Consider the following 21,976-nt stretch of genomic DNA (forward strand, 5'->3'; position numbering starts at 1 on the left):
CGCGGAACCTTCCTTTGGAAGTGTTCTGATTATATCAGAACGTAATAGCAACACATAATCCCCCCAGAATTTTTTTTGGAAATACGTGCCAAAACCACGATCTGACAATGAGGCATGCCGCATTAGGTTACTCCAAAAATCTCAACCACCTAGGGTTCTTTAACATTCACCTAAATCTAAGTGCACGGGTGTTCTGGCATTTCGCCCCAATGGGATGCGGCCGCCGCCACCAGGATTCGATCCCGCGATCTAGTGCTTAGCAGCCCAACGTCATAGCCAGTAAGCAACCACGGCGTGTCACATGATCGGAGCAAGTTTGTCTCAGCACACACCTAGCGGCCCAAGCTGCTACACAACTTGGGTCACTAGTTCGACGTAAGAGGATAGAAAGATAGATAGATAGATAGATAGATAGATAGATAGATAGATAGATAGATAGATAGATAGATATATAGATAGATAGATAGATAGATAGATAGATAGATAGATAGATAGATAGATAGATAGATAGATAGATAGATAGATAGATAGATAGATAGATAGATAGGTTCAAAGCGGCTCAAGTTGGCAAAGAATGCTAATGGCTTTAAAAAATCCAGACATACGCGTTTATGCAGCTGTCGCTCTGTATAATCTGTATTGTGTGTAAATATTGGGGTTCTCTTGGGAAGGCAATTAACTATGTGCAATGCCTGCACAATTAGTACCTGTGTTGCATTGAGAGAAGAGTGCCATTTTTCTTGTGGTTAAAAAAGCTGCTGTTTTCAAGGCAGTAGTCGAGATTCACCGGCATGTGCGGGGGTTTGTGTCCACTGCTGATTCTCTGCCACATAAGGAAAAGTTGAATGGCGAACGTGATTAGCGTGGCGGTGCCAGCTCCCTGGAAAATTGCAACCACATTAGTAGTTTAGACATATCATTCGGAACGCTGCATGCTTAATTATCATCATCATCATCATCATCATCATTATCGGTAACAACAACAACAGCAACAACAACAACAACGGCCTATCTTCATGCCCACTACAGGACGAAGGGCTCTCCAAGTGATCTCGAATCTCCCCTAACTTGCGCTAGCTGATGCCAACTTGCACCTGCTAACTTCCCGATTTCATCGCCTCGCATAAAGAGCCATGGTGAATTTGTGGTCGTTTAGCAGATAAAAATTGCGCTTAAGAGATAGGCATTGGCAAGTCTAATACTTCAGGGTGATTTGCGTCACCTATATATAGCACCCATAGCCAGGCAGTCTGGTACTTCAGGCTCAATAGGAATATGCAATTTTTATGTTTGATTCAAATTTTTTTTTCGAGAACGTTAAACATGTAGTGGTCGTTTGTTCAAAAGCACAAGTGTATTCAAGGCTGACGTGACGCGTACGTCATATTCCCATAAAGTCATTTGGTCTGTCAATAGTTATTTTCCACTTCTATTCTCACAAGAGTGCCAGAAGGAAAAGAACCAGTCATGCCAATCTCCTCGTCCCTTATATATTCGCCGCCTGTATGCTAATTTAACCTAAACAATACAAAAGTGTTCATTTTAAATACAAGGTAGAAAGCTGGTTTCAATAGCGAAACCTATCCCAGCAATCTGGGCTAATTGACTATCATTCATGCGTGATTACAAAAAAATGGCAGATAGCAAGCGGAAGACATGGATTCACTACCCCTCGATTTCCGCACAAGTAAAAACTAAGTCACAGTGAAGAAAAAAAATAAATAAAGAAAAACCGAACTGCCAGAACGAAATGTGCCTAACCATTAGCAGTGTAAATTCGCAACATTTTGCCAAGGACATCTCGCCAGAAGAATTTCCGAAATTGTTTGTTTTGGTAGTTGCCGCTGATAATGAGCTATATTTCTTACCGGGTTGGTTTTGAAAGTAGTATAGTAAAGTATAAATGCAATGGCTTTTGTTATTAAAATCAGTTGTGGCTAATCGCTGTCTGCTGTCGTCTGTTTTTTAGCTGTCTTGCTTTCCATGCGATTTTTCATGAAACGTGTCTATTTCTGGGTTCACGTAATCACTTGCGAAATGCATTCGCAAGAATGCTTTATTATTTATTTCTGTATTTTATTCATGCTGTACTGCGATCGTGGGGGGTCCAAATAGGAGAGGCAAAGAAACGATTACAGGAACCCGCGTGTAAGAGCAGTAATGCATGAGTGGGATACGCTACATTGATACATCGAAACGAGTAGAGCTTCCCACTACAAATTCAATCACGTTGATAAACCCAGGTAGGAATGCACAGCTAACACAATAATGCCGGGCAGCATTGCAATCAGTTATTGCTCTAGAGCATTTGTACACGTTTGGGCACACATATACGAACTTAACGCTCAGACTGTGTTTATGGCGGGAGGGCCTAGCTGTGTCTCTAACTGCAAAGCTAACAAAGACAGTTGGAAATCCTTTACTTAACATACAAAGTTAAAAACTGCACAATTATCTGTATACTAGGGTGCTTTAAGCGCAGTGACTTCAAGAACTATACCAAGAAATACAGCGAGGTTATGCTGGCATTATACATAGAACTCCGTGAAGAAATAAAGGTGACAATGTTCTGACCTTGGAGTGCACAAACGGGCATGTGATGGCCAGGATCAGCAGTCCGATGCAAGGACCGTTAATTGCTGAAACCACCATAATTACGGCCTGCAATGGAGAAATGAAAGAAGATCATGGTTTACTTACTATGAACAAATAGTGTCAAGACGGCGTGGGATGCTAGGCCGTTGTATTCAGGAATTGGTAGCGTGCTCACTCTTTCCCCGCTTGTTGGCACATGGTTTCATCATGAATGTTTTTTCCATTACAATTGCGCTTTCAAATGTTTTGCCTTCATCCCTCTTACAGCGAAGCTGTACACCTCTACCGTCTAAGGAACTTTTCGTGTCGTAAGCAAGAAAATCCCGATACGTGGGCCGATCCCGAAGATAGTGTAATGCCAGGCCGACCCGCGGTGGAGGTGAAGCAGGCGTTAAGCACTCCCCATACGTGGGCTGATACCGAAGATAGTGCAATGCCGTGCCGACCCGCGGCGGAAGTGCAGTTCGCCATTAAGGGGCCCACATGCACAGCTTCGCTGGTCATCCTTCTTCACAGAGTGGAAGGGCACTGAGTTTTTTTGTTTACTTCTGTCGCTTGCGTATGTTTAAAAATTTTGCTCCTGTTTGCCTTGTCTATTGCTGAAATATATATTTAACCCCTTCTGCTCCAGCCGTGTCATAGAGGGTTATATTATGGGGAAATAAATAAATAAATAATAAAAAGATAAATCAGTGAGTACGCATACGGAGCTACCTGGTTATACTAAAACGTCACCGCTAAGCACATTTTCAAAAAGGGCAGATAAATTTTGATAGCTTTTTTCCGCTTTATTCGCGTCTTGGCTGACCATGGTTCCATCGGCTGCAAAATGAAACAAGGGCAGTGCGTCGAGAATTCGCTCTGCGCCTTCCATAAGAAGATGTGGTAACGCCTTCGTAGGTGACACATAGGCCTCTCTGTTTAGCTATGAGACACATTTTATGGATTCCGAAAACCGTAACGTTGAATGAATGAATGAATGAATGAATGAATGAATGAATGAATGAATGAATGAATGAATGAATGAATAAAGCCTTTATTTTAAGGAAGGGGACGGCTCTAGGCCGCTGATGGGGATTAGGAGGGAAGGGAATGTGGGTACCCATACTGTTGGCTGAAACACTTCTTCGTCTCAGTCTGGGATCTTCCGCTTTATGCAGGCTCAGGTGCATGTTCAGTTCCGCCGCTCTCACATGGGCTGATCGACCCCTTCTACACTACTCGAAACAGGCCACTTTGTCTGCCATATTTCGCAATGGCTTTCTGTGTTTCAGGGTTAGTTTGTATTGCAATTCCTAGTGTTCTAATGTCTCCGTGCAGTAGATTCTGAATGTTGGATGTCCCTTGTGAAAAAGCTGCACAGCTCCAAATGAGGTGTTGCAAGTCTGCTCTGCATGACTCCTGGCAATGTGCACATTGAGCAACGACACTGTGAGCACTTTCTGCGAGTGTGGTGTGCTTTTTCACGGCTCCAGTTAACGTTGAATAAAACACCGGGCTAAGTAGGGATAAACATAAAATTATATTTACCCTAGTTACAGATCCCAAATAGACGCAGACACAGCTGTAAACAGTCATGATGATGCCAAGAAGGAATGCTGAAAAGAAAAGGTGTGCTTTCATTAGAAAATATTTACTGAGAAGGCACGCAAAGCTTTACAAGAAAATTAGTGATAGTGACCCCAGGGATGTCTGTCAAGATCGTACGAGTTTGGCATCTTAATGTAGTTAAATGTTTTGCATTAAGATGTTTTGCATTAAGTCTTTGCATCTTTCCGAATAGAGTTCAGTGTAACGATGATTATAAGCGATCAGGTTTGGGAAGGTGTTGCCATTTCGTAGAGGAATAATTTTTTACGTCGAGAAAATTTTCACAATCACAGTGTGGTGAATGTGCCGAGATAATTATGGTTTCGCTTCTTCTTTCTACTGAAGACACACTTCACATGAATACCCCCATTTGGTGGGTTGAACGAGAGAGAGAGTGAAAGAAAGAAAAAATGCCGATTCCGTGCACAGTGAGAACCAATGTTACGCAACACACTTTCATTGTACTTGATGATCTAGGATCGTTAGACGTTCCGCAGATTGTTACCAGATGGCACAACGTGTCCGCGTACGGCAAGTATTCGTGTAGGCGTGACGAGAACGGCGGGTAAACGTGCAACGAAAACCACGGGATGGCGACGATGGTGGCTTGCACATGACGGCGTCGATGATGCCATCACAGCGACGACAACGTCATGACTAAGGAGGTGACTACAGTGACGTCACCTTTGATTTAATGAGTTCCGAGCAACAACAAATACACCGCAGCAGTTTATCTTCTAATTTCTGTATGAACCACTCAGCGGTGTGTCATAATTCCGCAGAGGAATGTGCAAGAGGTAGCTTAACCTATTGCTGATACTGATAGGTTTACACCAACGATGTCAAGTAAGAGATTCCGAAGTGGACGATCTGCAAAGAAAGGTATTTGGTTCATTGTCAAACCGAAGTCCCCTTGCATACCCCCGCCCTCCTGCCCCAAATATTTTTTTTAGTTGGACAATGAATTAAACCAAACTAGCAGCATCGCTATGAAGTGTTTATAAGTGCAGCTGCGGTGCGATCATATATTCAGTGCTACTTACCAAGACCGCGGGTTATCCAGCGGACGTGAGAATCGAGCTGCCTGAAGTGTGGCGATAAGACGTCGACGTAGATAACGGCTGCCTGGGAATTTATGGCGGAGGATATGGTGCTGGGGAAAATGCCGCAGGCACTGTCGATTAATTGTGAAAAATATTACGGAAATCACAACATTTATTGTCTATTACAACAACATGATGCCAAATGGACAGCAAAGCTGAGGAAAACACTGTGACAACTTAGCTGTGACTTTAATCGAAATGTATAAATAATTTCTCGCTAATCCTGCATTTAAATTGAAATCACCGTTGATTGCCCGCATTTTTCATTCATCTTGATCCAATGTTCGCATCGTATACGCCTGTAACAAAAATCAAGCCGCTTAGTTCGCCAGCTTGCTCAATATTCCTACTTGTGTTTTTTTGTTTTTTTTTACATCAAATGACATCAGTTTGGGGATATCTTTCGGGATAGTTATGGTGCATAAAATTCATTCAAATGTATGAGAAACAGCTTGCACTGTATTGTGGTCGTTTATTAAGCAAATTAAATGATAGTGAAATTTGAGTTTCGAAGAAACTATCTTGAATCAAACAACACGAGATAATTTCTTAGCTGTTTAGTTCATCGAGGTGCTAACTCGCAACTGTAGTACTGATCTCATGTGGAGTGAACTATCACATACTGTACGAATCATACGCAGTATATAACATTTATTACCGATTTGGTAAAAGATATAGCTTGCCAAGCATGCCCATCTTTATCCCCCACATAAATGGGATTATAAAAGAGAATAAACGGTTCGATACCTCAATTCAGTATACCTTACTTACTGAATTTATAAAGTGGGACCGGCGTCGCCTTTCTGTTTCTTGTTCATCCCCCTCCCGCTTTGACAACAGCTTTATTGATTTCTAGCAAAGCTGGTTCCTAGGTGAATAAGTGCTCCGTTGACATAGTATTGCAGCGGTGAATAAAGACCACGAGGACAAAAAATTTCACGCTGTAACTCTTCCGGGAGTTTCGCAATATGCGTAAGCATTGTGCCACTTGCTCATATCCACGTAGTCCCGTCTCATTATCAATGTTACGAAACTTGATCCGACCAGTAAGAACCTATATCAACCATTAGCGGTCGTTATCAAACTTATCGGACTAGATATGACGGCTATCAACCTTTATCGGTTTTTATCAACTTTATTCGGACTCGATCCGACGCTTATTTATCCTTATCCGTAGTGATAAGCCTTATTGGACTCGATGAAAGCCTTATCAGCACTTATTAGTTGGTATCATCCTTATCGCAATTGCTGAAATCCTTATGAACTCTGATCTGTTCTTATGAGCCCTATCGGATATGATTTGATCATTATCAACTCTTATCGGTCCTTGTCAACCTTATAGATCTTGATCCGTCCCTCACCAACCGTTATCGGTCGATGTCCACCTTATCAGAATTGCTCGATCATTATGAACTCTTATTGCTCTTTGGCTACTTATCCATTCACGTCGACCCGTTATGAACCGTAATGAGACCCATATAACCCGTCAACTCTGCGTAGCATCCTTATCAACTCATTGACTGCTTGTCTGTCGGTGTTGCGTGACGCGAAGCCCATTAACCCTCACAGATAAGTCGTATATTGGTCACTGAAGAAACGCCCCCACGGAAGGCTCATCCGATCCGGTGACCACCAAAGCGCATCGGGATGTGAGGTGTCTGGCATAAAATTTTCGAGAAATCGAAATTTTCGTTGTCTACAATGCTTCAACTCGGCGCTACATGTGGTCTTAGAGATGGCTTTTATTGCACCGTCGCCAAATCTTTCAACAGTCTTCGTGGAAGCTGTTCTCCTTTGACGCTTTTTTTGTACCGCTGGGACAACACATTGTGAAGATTCGATCAATCGAATGAATGCCCAGCGAAAGTAATAACTACTAACGTGATGTGTCGATAATAACAAAGAAAAGCAATGACTCGATCATTTCGATCAAAAAAAAAGAAAAGAAAAGCGAACCCGCCGTTTGCTACGACGCTTCACGTGGAAATGACCATTTTAAAAAGATATTGTTGTGCTTGACTATCACCTGGTTGCGGCACTCACTACTGCGGCGAGGAAAAGTCCCGTGAACCCCGGGAAGCTCATCAGGGAAGTTTTTATGTAAAAGGGCAGGATCTGTAGGAAGAAGAGAAAAGTTACTAAGCATACCTTACGCTATAAATGAATCGCAGTCTTGACTGGTGCAAAGTTGTTCGTGTGCTCAACAACGCAACTCGTGCGATCTCCGTGATCGGAACACACAGATTCAAACAAGAACCGAATGTCACACGTGTTGTTTTGGTTATAACTACAAATAATGTTACTAGCAGAACTCTTGTTCTGCTTTTCACGTTGTGTGAATAGGTGCCCTATTTTTTATCAGCCAAACTAAGGTACGTGCAAGTAATCACAAATATACGTACTATAATACGTGCCTAACACTATTTTTCCGCAGGGTACCCACACTGGCCCAGATATTTGTCCCATCGCAGCACTAAATTTGAGATGCCCCCTGTCGTCAGTGAGCGATGCACGCGGCCTCCCCGAACCCTCCTTGTAATGCAAGTCTTCACGGCCTTGTGCGAACTCAAAACACCACCACCTCACACTTCTGAAAGCGAGGCACCCTTCCTTATTCTTGGGCTGCATTTTGCCGTGTCTTTCGATAAGCGTTAGTCCCTTGCTCCATAGAAAAGGAATCACACTTCGTTGGTCGAACACCTCGGACATGTGAAGCGCGACCGCCATCTTCAACAACCGACAGCAGAGCCATGTCGTGGAGCTACCGACAGATGAGGCCAGCCCGGTCCTACAAAGGTCCTCCGCTGGGAATGGATATGTTGACTTGGTATTTACAGCCATTATGTGGTTAAAAAATAAACGGGGCAAATACTTTCTGATCCGCCCTCATGTAATTACACGTCTTCTAGCTGTAGGAGCAAGGAAATATTGAGCGCCTGTTACCTACAAGGCACATAAACTGCAGCTCTATGGTTATGCAGCCACGGCAGCACCTCAAAAGCGATTTGATGGCGTACCATGCAGATGAATGCAATATACGCCGTTAGATGTAAATGTTCCTATCTTTCTTTTTAACTGACGTTATTACCTATGGTTTTAAAAAGCCTCTCGTCGACGTATTAAGAAATGCCTGTGCGCTTCCACTTTGTTATTGCGGCGCAAGGAGACGTTAGTTAACGTGAGAGTAACAAATAAAGAAAGCAAAGCGCGTACTTACCTGGTCATGGCTTCCGATTGCTCCCAAAAGCGCAGGATCGCAGCCCCGAAACCACAGGATGAGGGCGACTGCCATGGCTAATTTCACAAGATTGACGACAATGAGAAGGACGGCCCCTAATATAACTGTCCTGTGTTGAGCAAGCAGAAAGACAAAGAAAAATGTTTAGGTCCACTTCTTTACAAGCGATGTAGAGTGCACTGAAATAAAATCGCCGAATTTTTTTGGTACTCTTGCCCTTTCAATTCCATCTTTATGTGATTGAAACAGATTGCCAAACGTAAAAATCAGCTTGTTTTTATACGATGTAAATACTGCCTGTTGTCCTGTTATGTGCGTTAAGCCATATCAATGATTTCTAGCCTACGCAATAAACTGGGTACGATTTCACTTAGCTATTTATTCATAAGTGCTCTTTCCCATTGGTTGGCCGCCCTCACAGATGCAGGGCCGTCTCAGAAAAACTAGTCTCAGACGCGGCATAGGCTTGTACTTTATGATTAGGTCAAAGCGATAAGCATAGGTTCGATCATGCAACGTTGTGCCAGTTCGGAAAGAAGGCGATAAATTAATGCTCTTCTGGTGTAGCGGACAAATACATTCCACATGTATCCAATTTTCTTAAGTACAGCGAAATTCAGGATACAGAAAACTGGCACTACGTTTGCCGTTTGATGCCGAATATCATAAATGCTCTTACCTTTTAGCACTGGCTAGACTTCTGGAAGCCATGCACCTTTGCACGACGACTTGGTCCATGCCCACACGGTAAAGAGAAGCCGTCAGTGCAGCGACAGTAACCCAGACGTTTTCATCGTGAGAAAGGTTGAATTCGATGCTTGAAATTTAAACAGTCCAGCAATGCAATGATTGCAACAGGTTAGAGTATTGCAGTGAAATTCACCTCGGACATGCTTTAAAATAATCAGAAACCTAACGTCCACAAAATGACCCCATCATGTTTTAATTGACTTCACGTGAAGTTTGACTCAGAGGCCAAACTCCGCACCTTGTCCTAACCCTATAACCCTTTCTGCAGATGTATGGTTGGAGATCGCCGTAGTGGAGCTCTAATGCACGAGCTAAGTTTGTTCGTTGACTTAATGTGTTGCAGCGTATACAACACACTGGCGTGTACCATATAAATCAGGTCCATTTCCATACCCACCGGTTTAACCCGGTGGCTACGGCGTTCCGCGTCTCAGCTTAAGGTCTAGGGTTCTATTCCAGCCACAAAGGTCACACTTCAATGGGGACTCGTGTATGTAGCTTTAGGTGCACATTAAATAACGCCTCATGTTCAAAATCGATCGGGAGTCCCCACTATGGCGTGCCTAATATGCGCACCGTGGCTTTTGTGCGAGAGGCCCTCGTGTTAAAAAAAATTATGTGTGCAATTACAATAAACAATTACTAAATGCAAATCCCCATTTTCTGTTGATTTAAGAAGGAAGGAATACAATATAGCAAAGAAGCAAAAATTTCAAAGTAAAGACGGTGGTATAATTGAACTATAAATAACTTTGAAACTGCATGAAATGCCTTAAACTTGAGGCTTCATATACCGTAAAAATTTACGATTTTCAGATGTACCAACAATATAAGGATCAAAATTAAACAGACACCAACGAAGAGTGATCGCGCTGAGCGCCAAGGTTTATTGGAGGCAATTACGGAAATTCTGTTACTTTGATAAAAATACTTAATGTAATTTTGCCAGAGCCAATTCAGGCCCCGTTTGTGTTAGAGTCGTGGTCTGAGTTGTTCCGCAGCAGAAATCTCATTGCTTTCGAGATCGACTCGTCCACTTTACATAAGGATAGTTCTGTATGATAGTATCATGTAAAGTAATCTCTAGCATAACGTTCCTATATTGTGAGGGACATTGACGCTGCGGAATTTTCACGTGCGCAATTTTTCTTTCAATGATAAATTTTTACCATTTAATACCAGCCTATGAAATTATTCGGAGTGTGGAAAATTCAGGTATGGTATCGAAACTCGACAGAGGCCAGTAAGACTACCCAGGTGTGGGAATGCGAAAGCGTTATACCGTTTGTAGACCTCACATCGCCATGAGTGTGCTCATGTCATATATTCACCAAGTGGCGCCACCTCCTCCCCATGGGCTTCGCTGTCACATGCCCAATTACCCACGCATTAGGCCACACCTTTAGTCAGACAGGTGGCGGTGACGTCACTTCTTTAATGGCGCACGCACTGGGCACAGCTCTAGTCAGCCGGAACCGCAGAGTCGCTGTGGCGTCGGGGAAGCGTGCTGGTGTCGCACCTTGCAGACCCGGATTCGACTATCACAAAGATCAAAACTTAGGAAATACTGTTTCTTTTTCAAAGCCGTTGATTTATTTTGTTTAAAGGAACCTCCCTGAGAAATGTGACACCAATCCTAGCACATTTTCACGTATTTTTACTCCTTGCGACGTTGGCCATTTTCGACACCATCCTTCGGTAACGCCGACTGCCATAGATTTTCGCTCTACACAACTTTAGGGCACCTATTGCTTTCTCATTATAATGCCCCAGGCACGGGAACAGGAAAACAGACGTCATTATCTACCATGCTAGGCTAGCTAAGAGTGCATGATATACTGAGGAGCATGCCTACGAACCGTTAGCTGATGCTCGACTCATTTCTGACATTCTTGGAACTCACAGAGCTGCAAGGGACCTTCTACACTGCTGTCTCCAAAAAAACCAGTAGTAAATTCTCAAGAAAGAGTATAAAAAAGACACGTGAAGACAAGGAAGTTGACCAGTGTAAATACTGGCTGACTACATTTTACTCGAAAAGGAGGTAAAGTGAATGAAATGCTCCAGGGAGGCGAGCTAAAACAAAAATATCGAAAGAGTTTGTGCACATAAACATAATGTTGTTGGGCGGAGATATTGAAAGCAACCCCGGCCCTGACCTCGAGCAAATCGCCAAACAACTTACCGGAATTGCTTCCGACATTAAAGATATCAAAGAAAAGCGACTAGCAGATATAGAGAGCAAGCTTGACCTCATTACGAAACTCGAAGCTGAAGTGACCGCGTGTCATACAGAAATGGCTTCTATGAATAAGATAATTAAGAGTCTTGAAGAAAAAATAGACGACATCGAAAACCATAGCAGAAGGTCAAACTTAATTATTTATGGCCTACCAGAAATGGAAGAAGAAACAAGCGAAGCGCTAGAAGAGGCCTTAAATGAGGAAATAATCACAAAAATCCTTGAACTCGAACCTGTGCCCATTGAGCGCATACATCGTTTAGGAAGACGAGGTCCGAACAAGACGAGGCCAGTGATATTTAAATTACTAGACGCAAGAGATAAAAGTGTCATACTAAAAAACTGCTTTAAACTAAAGAAATCAGACCTCTCAATAGGGGAAGATTTTTCGCGAAAAGTTAGGGAGATCCGAAAGAAACTCTGGAACAGTGCACAGGCAAACCGCGAAAATAAAGACAAGGTGTCGTTAGCGTACAACAAACTATTCATTAACAACCATATTTTCATCTGGGATGACGAAAAGAATGACAGGGTAGAGATAAAGAAGCACGACAAAATGGAGCAAAAAAAGAACGCGAACGTCGAAAAAGGAAAAAACGAAGTAAACCGCCCGGCAACACGCCAATACCAGCGCAAGAAAAAATAACGTTGTTAAACGTCAACGCTCGAAGTATCTTAAATAAGGTGCAGCCATTTGAAAACTTATTGCTCGATCGTGAACCAGATATAGTGGCGGTCACCGAAACATGGGCCGCTATTTTGTAGCGATGCCTTATGCCTTATTCTGTGCTATTCTTATCATCCATCACACACGGCCGCCTGATCGCGGTGATAATGTGGGCAGACCGTCGCTCTGACCAGTGGCCAAGCGCGAAAAGCCTGAAAAAGCATAGAATCGGAAAAGGCATCGCTACAAAATACCGACCATGGTTATCATTGTCTGTCTTAAGTCGTGAAGTCACTCCCCCAAACTACGTACTGGTTCGCAAAGATAGGCAATCACGTGGTGGAGGCGTGGCGCTAGCAATAAAGAAATCAATCCCACTGGTCATTCTTCCAGAGGTAGCTGATGCCGAGGCAATCTTTTGTAAGATTAACACTAAAGGCACAAGTATAGTTGTTGGTTGCCTATATCGAAGCCCCGTATGTGGACACGAATGCATAATTGCCATACAAGAATATTTGCAGCAACATGCTCGAAATTGTCGTGTTATTCTTATGGGTGATTTTAACCTTGCCGACATTAACTGGTCTACCATGCAGTACACAACAAAGGCTTCAGAAGCCCTTCTCGATATGATGTTAAATTTCAACTTACGCCAAATTGTGGAATACCCCACAAGGGTGCAAAACGAGTCTCGGAGTATACTTGACCTGATCTTACTAAGTAGTAACTTTCTCTTAGAACAAGTGAAGTTAGAAGTAATAGAAGGCATATCCGATCACAATATTCCGATGTGTATCTTACCACTAGATTACAAATTATCAGTGCAAACCACAGCACAAACTATAATCAATTTCGACAAAGCCGATGACGCCCACATACAAACCTATTTATCTCACGAATTCCAAGAGTTTTCGGCATTGGCCTCAGATCCTTTGTCTGATATAAATGTTGTCTGGATACGTTTTCAAGACATAGTGTCCCACTGTGTAACCCATTTTATTCCTGTTAAATCGAAAAAACCCTTGAAAAATAACCCATGGATTACTCGGGAAGTAATACATGCAAAACGCCAACTCAAAAGGTTACGCAAAGCTAGCAAGGCAACAGGCAATACTCCATCTAAGACCCCTAGGCTAGTGCTTGCAGCAAAAAATTTCAAACAGAAATCCAAAGAAGCGAAACACCATTACTTCAACACCCTACTCCCTAGCTTTATAAAGAACAATCCGCATAGATTCTGGAACCACATTCGCCAAAAAAACACACTCACAACTCAGCTCTCACCAAGTGAAAAAGCGGATAAAGCCAACAGATATAACCAATTCTTTCGTTCGGTCTTCACAAACGATAATGGCGTCATGCCGGACTTAGTTCCACGGACTGTTTCCACTATCGACCCACTCGTTATCACAGACGCTGGTGTTCTTAACCTTCTTCTTGCCCTAGACACTAAAAAAGCATGTGGTCCAGACAATATACCCAACCAATTTCTTAAAAGATACGCACAGTGGTGTAGCAGATACCTCGGGCTTATTTTCCGTAAATCCCTGTCGACATCAAAACTACCCAAAGATTGGAAAATAGCTAAAATTATTCCGATCTACAAGTCGGGAGATAAATCCGTTGAATCAAACTTCAGACCAATATCGTTAACGAGCACGGCATGCAAACTACTCGAACATATAATTCTAAAACATTTAACAATTTTTTTTGAAAACGAAGGCATCCTGTCCCCTAACCAGCACGGTTTTCGCAGGGGCTTATCGACCATAACTCAATTAACAGAAGTCATACACGATCTCGCGTTGGGTATTGACAGTCACGGCCAAACGGACCTAATCCTACTTGATTTTTCTAAAGCGTTTGATTGTGTTTGTCACACCAAACTAATAAATAAACTAAAAAGCATTATCGGAGACACAGAAATTGTTGCTTGGGTTCGTGGGTTTTTGTTTAATAGGAGTCAGTTTGTTATTTTCGAACATACAACATCAGATATAGTATCAGTTACGTCAGGAGTACCACAGGGCTCCGTGCTTGGGCCCTTGTTATTTCTCGTGTATATTAATGATATAACCACTAACATAGACTGTAAAATAAAGTTATTCGCGGATGACTGTATCATTTATAGAGAAATTAAAAATGATCAAGATCACTACTCCCTTAACAAATCACTTAGTAGTATTGCGGAATGGTGCTCAGACTGGCAGATGATAATCAATGTAAAAAAATCGGCATGTATGACCATAACGAGGAAAAAAGAATCTTCAGACTTTTGCTACACCATAAATGGTACAGTTTTGTCTAAAGTACAAAAATATAAATATCTAGGCTTAACAATAACGTCAGACCTAAGGTGGGACAAGCATATTCACCACATTACCTCATCTGCTATGCAAAAGCTATTTTTCCTACGCAGATCACTTCGACTCGCACCCTTGTCAACAAAACTCCTAGCATACAAGACATTCGTTAGGCCGATCCTCGAATACAGAAACACTGTATGGTTCCCTCACACCCAAACTAACATAAAGAAAATAGAAACCATACAAAGGAAAGCCATTCGATTTATTCACAACAAATTTAGACGTGAAGACTCTCCCTCTAATCTTCTAGCAATTTCTGGGCTCCTTACGCTCGAAGCACGAGCGAAACAGGCACGTTTGAAATTTCTTTATCAACTTCTGCATAATTCTTTCAAAATTGACATTTCAAGTTACATATCTTATTCACAAACACGACCTACCAGGCACAAGCACACAAACACCTTAGTAGAATATAAATGTAATAATAATGTGTTTAAATATTCCTTTTTTCCTGTTGCGATCCGTGAATGGAATATGTTATCACCTCTCACCACTAACACAGAGTCACTGTCTCAATTTGAATTAAAAATTGAAAAAATTGTGTAGCAGGTTAAAATTGCTAGTGCTATTATTGATCGTGCAAACTACCATGTACTTGTGCCCTGTGTATGTAGTCGGGTATGCAGCATAGAATACCTCAATTGCCATTTCTTACTTTTTTTTTGAAAGTTTGCGTGTACTTGTGTTTGGTGTATACATTTTTGTAGTGAAAATTGTTGATGTTTTAAGGTGCAAAACTGACTTTATACATGTATTAAACATTATCAGTGTACATGTACATATGTATAGTGCCCTCCTGCTATGGTCTCAGTAGAGACTGGCAGTATTATAAATAAATAAATAAAATAAAATAATTCTGGGTGCTGAAACTCTCGAAGCACGATTACGATATCGATGAAGGATGTAGTATGTCCATCTTAAGGATGAGGCTGCGCCACTTTTGTTACTATACGTTCAGATGTGACGTCATCGCAATTCCTCCTGTAAGTTTTCCTAAAATACAATAGAATCGAACACCGTCTTAATGCGTCTTACAGCATCGTCTAGCTAACGGGCAAATGGTACGGAACAGCGCAAAACGCAGGTTTATTGAAGAACGATGTCGAAGTGATGCACATACCGCTACGAAGGCCTGGTGTCTACCGGTACAAACGGTCTGAAAACATGCCACTTGGCTACCACGATGTTATCATGCCGAAGCACTTGTGTCATTTATGTGGTTTCCGCTAGTTTTGATACATTAGCTGCACGTTTCACCAGAGCAAACAAGCAGCCGCTATAGCGGTAGCCTGTGAATTGTCGCAGTGGTCATATTGCACAATCCTGCTAGTGTTATACTCGAGGCTTGCATATAGTTTCCACTGGTGCACATACGTGTCGTGTATTTCTTAAGGCTTGACTAAAGGGACGATTTGGTATGACCTAAATATTGTAGTGAGGCCTGACACCGCAGGCTTGGAGCGACGCCTGACAGCGGCAAAAGATGCCGAGAGCGAGTGGGGCTATACTAATCCAGGTACAACTAAATTAGGAAGGCACAATGAGCTTCAACAAAGACACTCCCACACCAGAACATGAATTAGCCTCTCTGGTGCAGTATTCAACCACTACCTCCGGAATTATTCGTACAACTATCCCATGGCCCTCAATCCCCAGTGGCTGCGGAGCACATGACCAAGGCGACGGTCAAGCCTGTAATGCAGCAGAGGGTGCTAGCAATCTCTGGGTCAGGACAGGCCACCAATGGAAACTGAACCTGTCAACCTTTAATTGTCGTACTCTGTCGAGTGAGGCTAGCTTAGCAGGACTCGGAGGAACTTTCCGACATTATTTGCAATATCATCGGTCCTGGTGAGATTAGAAAAAATAGCGAGGCTTATACATTGCTGAATAACGGACATATCCTCTGCTACAGAGGTCTCCGAGATAAGCAATACGGGGTAGAATACCCAATCCATAAGGACATAGCGGGCAACATTGACGAATTCTACAGCATTAATTAGAGGGTAGCTGTAGTCGTAATCAACATAATAAGGGGTATTCATTAAAGGTAGTACAAGCATACGCTCCAACATCGAGTCATGATGATAATGAGTAGATCAGTTTTATGTAGATGTTGAATTAGCGATGAGAAAAGTAGAAACTGAGTATAGTGTAGTAATGGGCAACTTCAATGCAAAAGTGGGGGAAAAGCAGGCTGGTGAACAAGCAATTGGCAACTACAGCGTTGATTCTAGGAACGTTAGAGGAGAGATGCTAGTAGAATTTGCAGGAAGGAATAAGCTTCGAATAATGAACACCTTTTTCAGGAAGCGTAGCAACAGAAAGTGGACTTGAATAAGCCCCTAATGGGGAAACTTGAAATGAAGTTCATTTCACAGTTTCTGCTGATCCCAGCATACTGCAGGATGTGGATGTGATAGGTAGGGTAAAGTGCAGTGATCATACGTAAGTGACGGCTAGGATGCACCTCAATTTGTAGAAAAGAAGTGTAAAACTGGTCAAGAAACAGGTGAACCTAGAGGCAGTAAGGGTAAAAGCAGACAAATTCAGGCGGGTACTTGCAAGCAAATATGTTGCCTTAGAAACGAGAGATGAAGATGACATGGAGGTAAAGAATGAAACCGTAGCTAGGCTGGCTTCAAAAGCAGCAATTGAAGTGGGAGGCAAGGCACCAAAGCAAGCAGCAGGCAAGCTCTCCCAAGTAACTAAGGACCTTATAAAGAAACGACAAATAATGAAAGTCTCCAACTCAAGAGATAACATAGAATTCGCGGAACTATCAAAACTAATCAACAAGGCGGAAATAAGTGATTTTCGAAACTATTATGTGAGAAAGACTGAAGAAGCCGTAAAAAACGGACGCAGCATGAAATCAGTGAAAAGGAAATTTGGCATAGGGCAAACCAAGATGTATGCGCTGAAAAATAAGGAGGGTAATGTCATCAGCAATTTCGAAGACATAGTAAAGGCAGCGGAGGAGGAGGAGGAGGAGGAGGAGGAGGAGGAGGAGGAGGAGGAGGAGGAGGAGGAGGAGGAGGAACTTTATTATTGCAGAAACCGTTGCGCGGTTTATTCCTGGGTGCTTCCCTCTGACAGGGCTGCACTGGCGATCGCGGCTCGCCGGGCCTGGTCGAGGGTCGCCAGTTGGCTTCCCAGGTCCAGTTCAGAGAGTCTCGCCTCCCAAGACCACGTAGTGAGGGTGTGTGTTGTACTCGTGGCGAAATTGCGTCGTCCGGATGGTCGGTGCATTCGTGTGTTATGTGCGCGAGTGTCGCGGTGTGGTTGCTACACCAGGGACATGTTCGGGACGTATAACTGTCTGGGTAGATTGCGTGTAGGTGAGACAAGTGTGGGTATGTGTTAGTTTGCAGACGGCGCCAGTCCCTTGCCTGGGGTTTATTGAGAGCTTTGTGTGGGGTAGCGTATTGCGTTCTTCCGAGCCGTTGGTCCTGTAGTATTTGTTGACCTGTCGTTAATAACTCGTGGGTCGCTCGTCGGTCTGTCGGGGGCAGAAGAACGGTGTGGTCTGCCGCTCGGCTAGTGAGACCTTGATCTGCGCAGTCCACCTCTTCGTTGTCCCGGAGGCCTTCGTGCCCGGGGCACCAGACGTACTGTGGGTCCATTCTAGCGTGCGACCCAGGATTCGAATGGCTTGTATAGGGATTGTTCCATTCAGGTATAAACGACAAGCCGCTTGTGAGTCAGTAAGGACATGGGCGGACCTTCCCTTGCTCTCAGCGTCGCGAAGTGCGAGAGCGATTGCTGCTGCTTCTGGTGCTGCGCTGCATGTGGCCTGGATGGAGGCTGAGGCTACCAGGTTCCCCTGATTGACAACGGAGAGTGTGTATTCGAGCCCGCAACGTGGCGACGAGGGATACGGGCTAGCGTTCGTGTAGTACGTATCCGGGTCTCTGAAACAGCGTTTGTGCAACATGCGGCCACGCGCTGCTCTTCTCTCCTGATTGTGGGTGGGGTGCATGTTCTTGGGGATAGGGCCTACTACAATGTTCTCTCTAATGTGGTTAGGCAAGAGTTGTGTTTCTTCTTTGCAGTACTGAGGTGTCAGCGGGTACCCTAGCCGTTGAAGAAGGTGTCTTCCCTGTTGAGTCTTGTTGAGGCGCTCTCTCTGCGCTATGAGCGTGGCACTTGCTAGCTCCTCAAAGGTGTTGTATACGCCTAGCGCTAGTAATTTCTTTGTGCTTGTGCTTGACGGCAGCTGTAAGGCCGTTTTCTACGTCGTTCTTATAAGAGTGTCCATGCGCTCTGTCTCACTTTTGCGCTTGACTTGGTACGGTAGCACGTACGTGACACGGCTGATGACGAGGGCTTGTACCATTCTTAAGGTTTCGTCCTATGTGAAACCATCTTTGCTGCGCGCTACCCTAGCGATGAGTGATGCGGTGCTTCTTATAACGTGATTTAATTTCTCTGAGGCTAGCTTTATGCCGCTGTTCTCCTGGACGTGCATACCTAGTATGCGTGCGGTCGGGACGCGCTTTATAGGTTGCCCGGCAATCTCAAGATGTATTGGTGGGACTCGATGTTCCTTAGTTTGGTTAGGCCGGACTTGAAGGTACTCCGACTTGTGTGGGGCACACCTCATTCCTGCTGTGGTTAGGTATGACTCGATGTATCCGATAGCTGTGAGTAACGTGTTTTCTCTGTCGCCGTATGAACCCTTGGTTGCCCATAGAGTGATATCGTCGGCATAGAAGGCACATCCGAGGTTTGGGATGTTTTCCAGTTGTAAAGCAAGTTTTCTAAGTCCGATGTTGAAGAGGAAAGGACATATTATTGATCCTTGTGGAGTACCCTTCTCCGGTAGATCATATATGTCCGATTGTACGCCTGCTATGCCGATGCGAGCTTTGCGGTGGCTGAGAAAAGCCACGACATAATCATATACTCGCTCTCCGCATCCTATGGCGGCGAGGCCATCTAGGATGGTTTCGTGTGATATATTATCAAATGCTTTTTCTACGTCGAGGGCTAGGAGTATGTTGTTGTTGCTGCCCGGTTGTGGGTTGAGGACCTCTTCCTTGAGGAGGAGGAAGACATCCTGTGCTGACATGCCTTTCCGAAATCCGTACATGCAATTGGGGTGTAGTCCATGTTCTTCCATGTGTTGTTCTATTCGAGTGAGTGCAATTCGTTCAAAAAGCTTGCCTAGGCAAGACGTAAGCGAGATCGGTCGTAACTGATCAAGCCTGCGCGGTTTTCCTGGTTTGGGTATAAGAACTATGTGAGCTGTAGTCCATTCCTCGGGTAATATTCCGCCCGGTGTCCATATTTCTTCGTTCAGCTGCTTTGTAAAGGCTCGCAGGGTTTCATCGCTTAGGTTTCTCAAGATGGCGTTGGTGATCCCGTCGGGACCCGGTGCCGTGTTTTTCTTGAAGCTCTGTGCTACCGCGTATACCTCCGCATACGTGATGGGTGCATCAAGTATCTCGTTCGGAGCTCGCGGATATTGAGAGTATGGTTTCGGATGCCCGGTCCGGATTCCCGTGTACGTTTGCTGGAGTTCCTATATGAGTTCATCCTCGGTTGCCGGATATTCGCCAACGAGTTTTCGTAGGGTTGTGTTTGTTTCTGTTTTGGTATTTGAAGGATCAATGATGCTGCGGAGTATGTTCATTGTCTTTTTGGTGCTTAGCGTGCCTTTAAGCGAATCGCAGAACGTGCGCCAATTGTCCCTGTGAACCTTCAGGGCATAATCGCTGGCCTGTTTAGTGATGTTTTAAATCCTAAGTCTAAGTTTGCGATTTAGCTTCTGTTTGCGCCATCTTTTTGTGGGGCCTCTGCATGCTTCCCATAAGTGTATGAGATGGTTGTCGATTGCCGGCGTGTCGGTATCGGTTTGGTACACTTTAGTGTTGGCGTCATATAGTTCTTTGATGCGTTGGGCCCACTCCTTGATCGTGGTTAAGCGGCCTTGATGTTCCGGGAAGGGAGACTTGTATCTAAATCGAGCTGTTGCCTCTCCCTAAACTTAGGCCAATTTGTAATTTTGGCCTTCCCTAGGGGTCGGCGTAGTTTGACTGAGGCGCTGGTGATTTCGATAATGTAGTGATCACTACCCAGAGAGACGTCTAGGATCCTCCAGCTTGTTCCCACGGTATCGTTGGTGATGGTGAGATCAGGAGTCGTGTCCCTGCTGGCACTGTTTCCTATTCGAGTAGGCGTACCTGGTACTGTAATTAGTGTGTATTCGTGGCGCTCTATGGCTTCTAAGTGCTTGGCGCCCTTGGTGTCTACTTTCGAGTAGCCCCACGTGTTGTGCTTTGCATTGAAATCTCCGGTTATAATTAGGCGATCGCGGTGCTCCAGCATTCCCCGTAGGTGCCTGAACAATGACGCGAAGTCAGCCTATCTGTCGCGGGGCGGACTGTATGCGTTGAATACGACTTGTTTAGGTCTCCCCTTCTTGACAGGCCATATCGTGGTGATGAGATGTGGGATTTCCTCACCGGGGAGCGCTGTCACGGGTGTTGCCAAATCTTTGCGGACGAGCGTGGCCACCCTACGGTAGTTGGGGTCGTACTGTATTTTATACCCCATAATTGGCTTCGGTGGCTGTTCCGCCTCTTGCAGGCAGATAATATCCGGGGGTACTAGCGCCGCCTGCACGTATAGCGAGAGGGATGCATGCTTGCTTTTAATGTACCTGCAGTTCCAACACCAGATCGTGATGCTTTCGCTTTCCATTTGAGGTTTACGGGCCATGATGGGACTTAGAAGGTATTGTGCTGTCTACAATATATGATATCTACAATGATATCTACAATATCGACGAGTGGACACACCTCCTTAAAACGCATATAGAGGAAGCGACTACAACTATACAGGATGACGACGCACCCCCAGCACTAGACAGCAAACTACTGAACATGTGGAGCAGAAAGAGTAATCTGGAGAAAAGACTCAAGGCACAAAGATGGAACAGGAATATCCGGCGCGAACTAGCCAGACTCAACAAAGAAATAGAAGCATATGCGATTAAGCTCCACGAGCAAAATTGGTACAGCAAGTGCGATGAGATGGAAACCAATATGAGTCTCTCCAAAACATGGAGCCTTCTCAGACATCTAATCGACCCTAGTAAATCAAAAATGCAAGCTAGTACAAACCAGGTGAGAGCGAGGCATCGCTTTGTTGGCACAGATGACGAGCTCATTAGCGAGCTCCAAGAGACATATCTTGGAAAAGCAGAGAGCGAGGTGTTTAGGGACTACGAGGGACCTCCCAATCCAGATCTCGATGCTCCCATCACCACGACAGAGGTTAGAGTAGAGATTAATAACCTCAGAAAGAGATCAGCCCCCGGCCCGGACGCGATAACAAACACAGCTCTTAGGAATCTAGACGATGAGTCTATCATTGCATTAGCCAAATTTATGAACCAGGTGTGGGAGAAAGGAGAAC

The 21,976-nt window shown here is 44.1% G+C and overlaps 1 protein-coding gene and 2 long non-coding RNA genes across 3 annotated transcripts in view; 1 reads left to right on the plus strand and 2 right to left on the minus strand.

The window, feature by feature from the left end:
• LOC135905811 (uncharacterized) overlaps positions 1-808 on the minus strand; it is a 5,300-nt gene extending 4,492 nt beyond the window's left edge. Inside the window, exon 1 of the long non-coding RNA XR_010565509.2 lies at positions 708-808. This is a non-coding gene — a long non-coding RNA (uncharacterized lncRNA). The remainder of the gene's footprint in view (positions 1-707) is intronic.
• The window catches only part of LOC139059917 (uncharacterized), a 42,826-nt gene that overhangs the window by 5,480 nt on the left and 15,370 nt on the right, over positions 1-21,976 (plus strand). The gene's annotated exons all lie outside the window — the stretch shown is intronic.
• LOC135905815 (putative sodium-dependent multivitamin transporter) overlaps positions 4,126-21,976 on the minus strand; it is a 103,705-nt gene continuing 85,854 nt past the window's right edge. The window contains exons 6-10 of the mRNA XM_070538489.1: positions 9,206-9,343; positions 8,506-8,635; positions 7,315-7,403; positions 5,229-5,310; positions 4,126-4,193 (exon numbers count right to left, since the gene is read on the minus strand). Of these exons, the coding sequence (XP_070394590.1) occupies positions 5,241-5,310; positions 7,315-7,403; positions 8,506-8,635; positions 9,206-9,343 (427 nt within the window). The 3' untranslated portion in view covers positions 4,126-4,193; positions 5,229-5,240. The remainder of the gene's footprint in view (positions 4,194-5,228; positions 5,311-7,314; positions 7,404-8,505; positions 8,636-9,205; positions 9,344-21,976) is intronic.

This window comes from Dermacentor albipictus, chromosome 5 (genome assembly GCF_038994185.2).
Source record: "Dermacentor albipictus isolate Rhodes 1998 colony chromosome 5, USDA_Dalb.pri_finalv2, whole genome shotgun sequence".
Lineage (NCBI taxonomy): Eukaryota > Metazoa > Arthropoda > Arachnida > Ixodida > Ixodidae > Dermacentor > Dermacentor albipictus.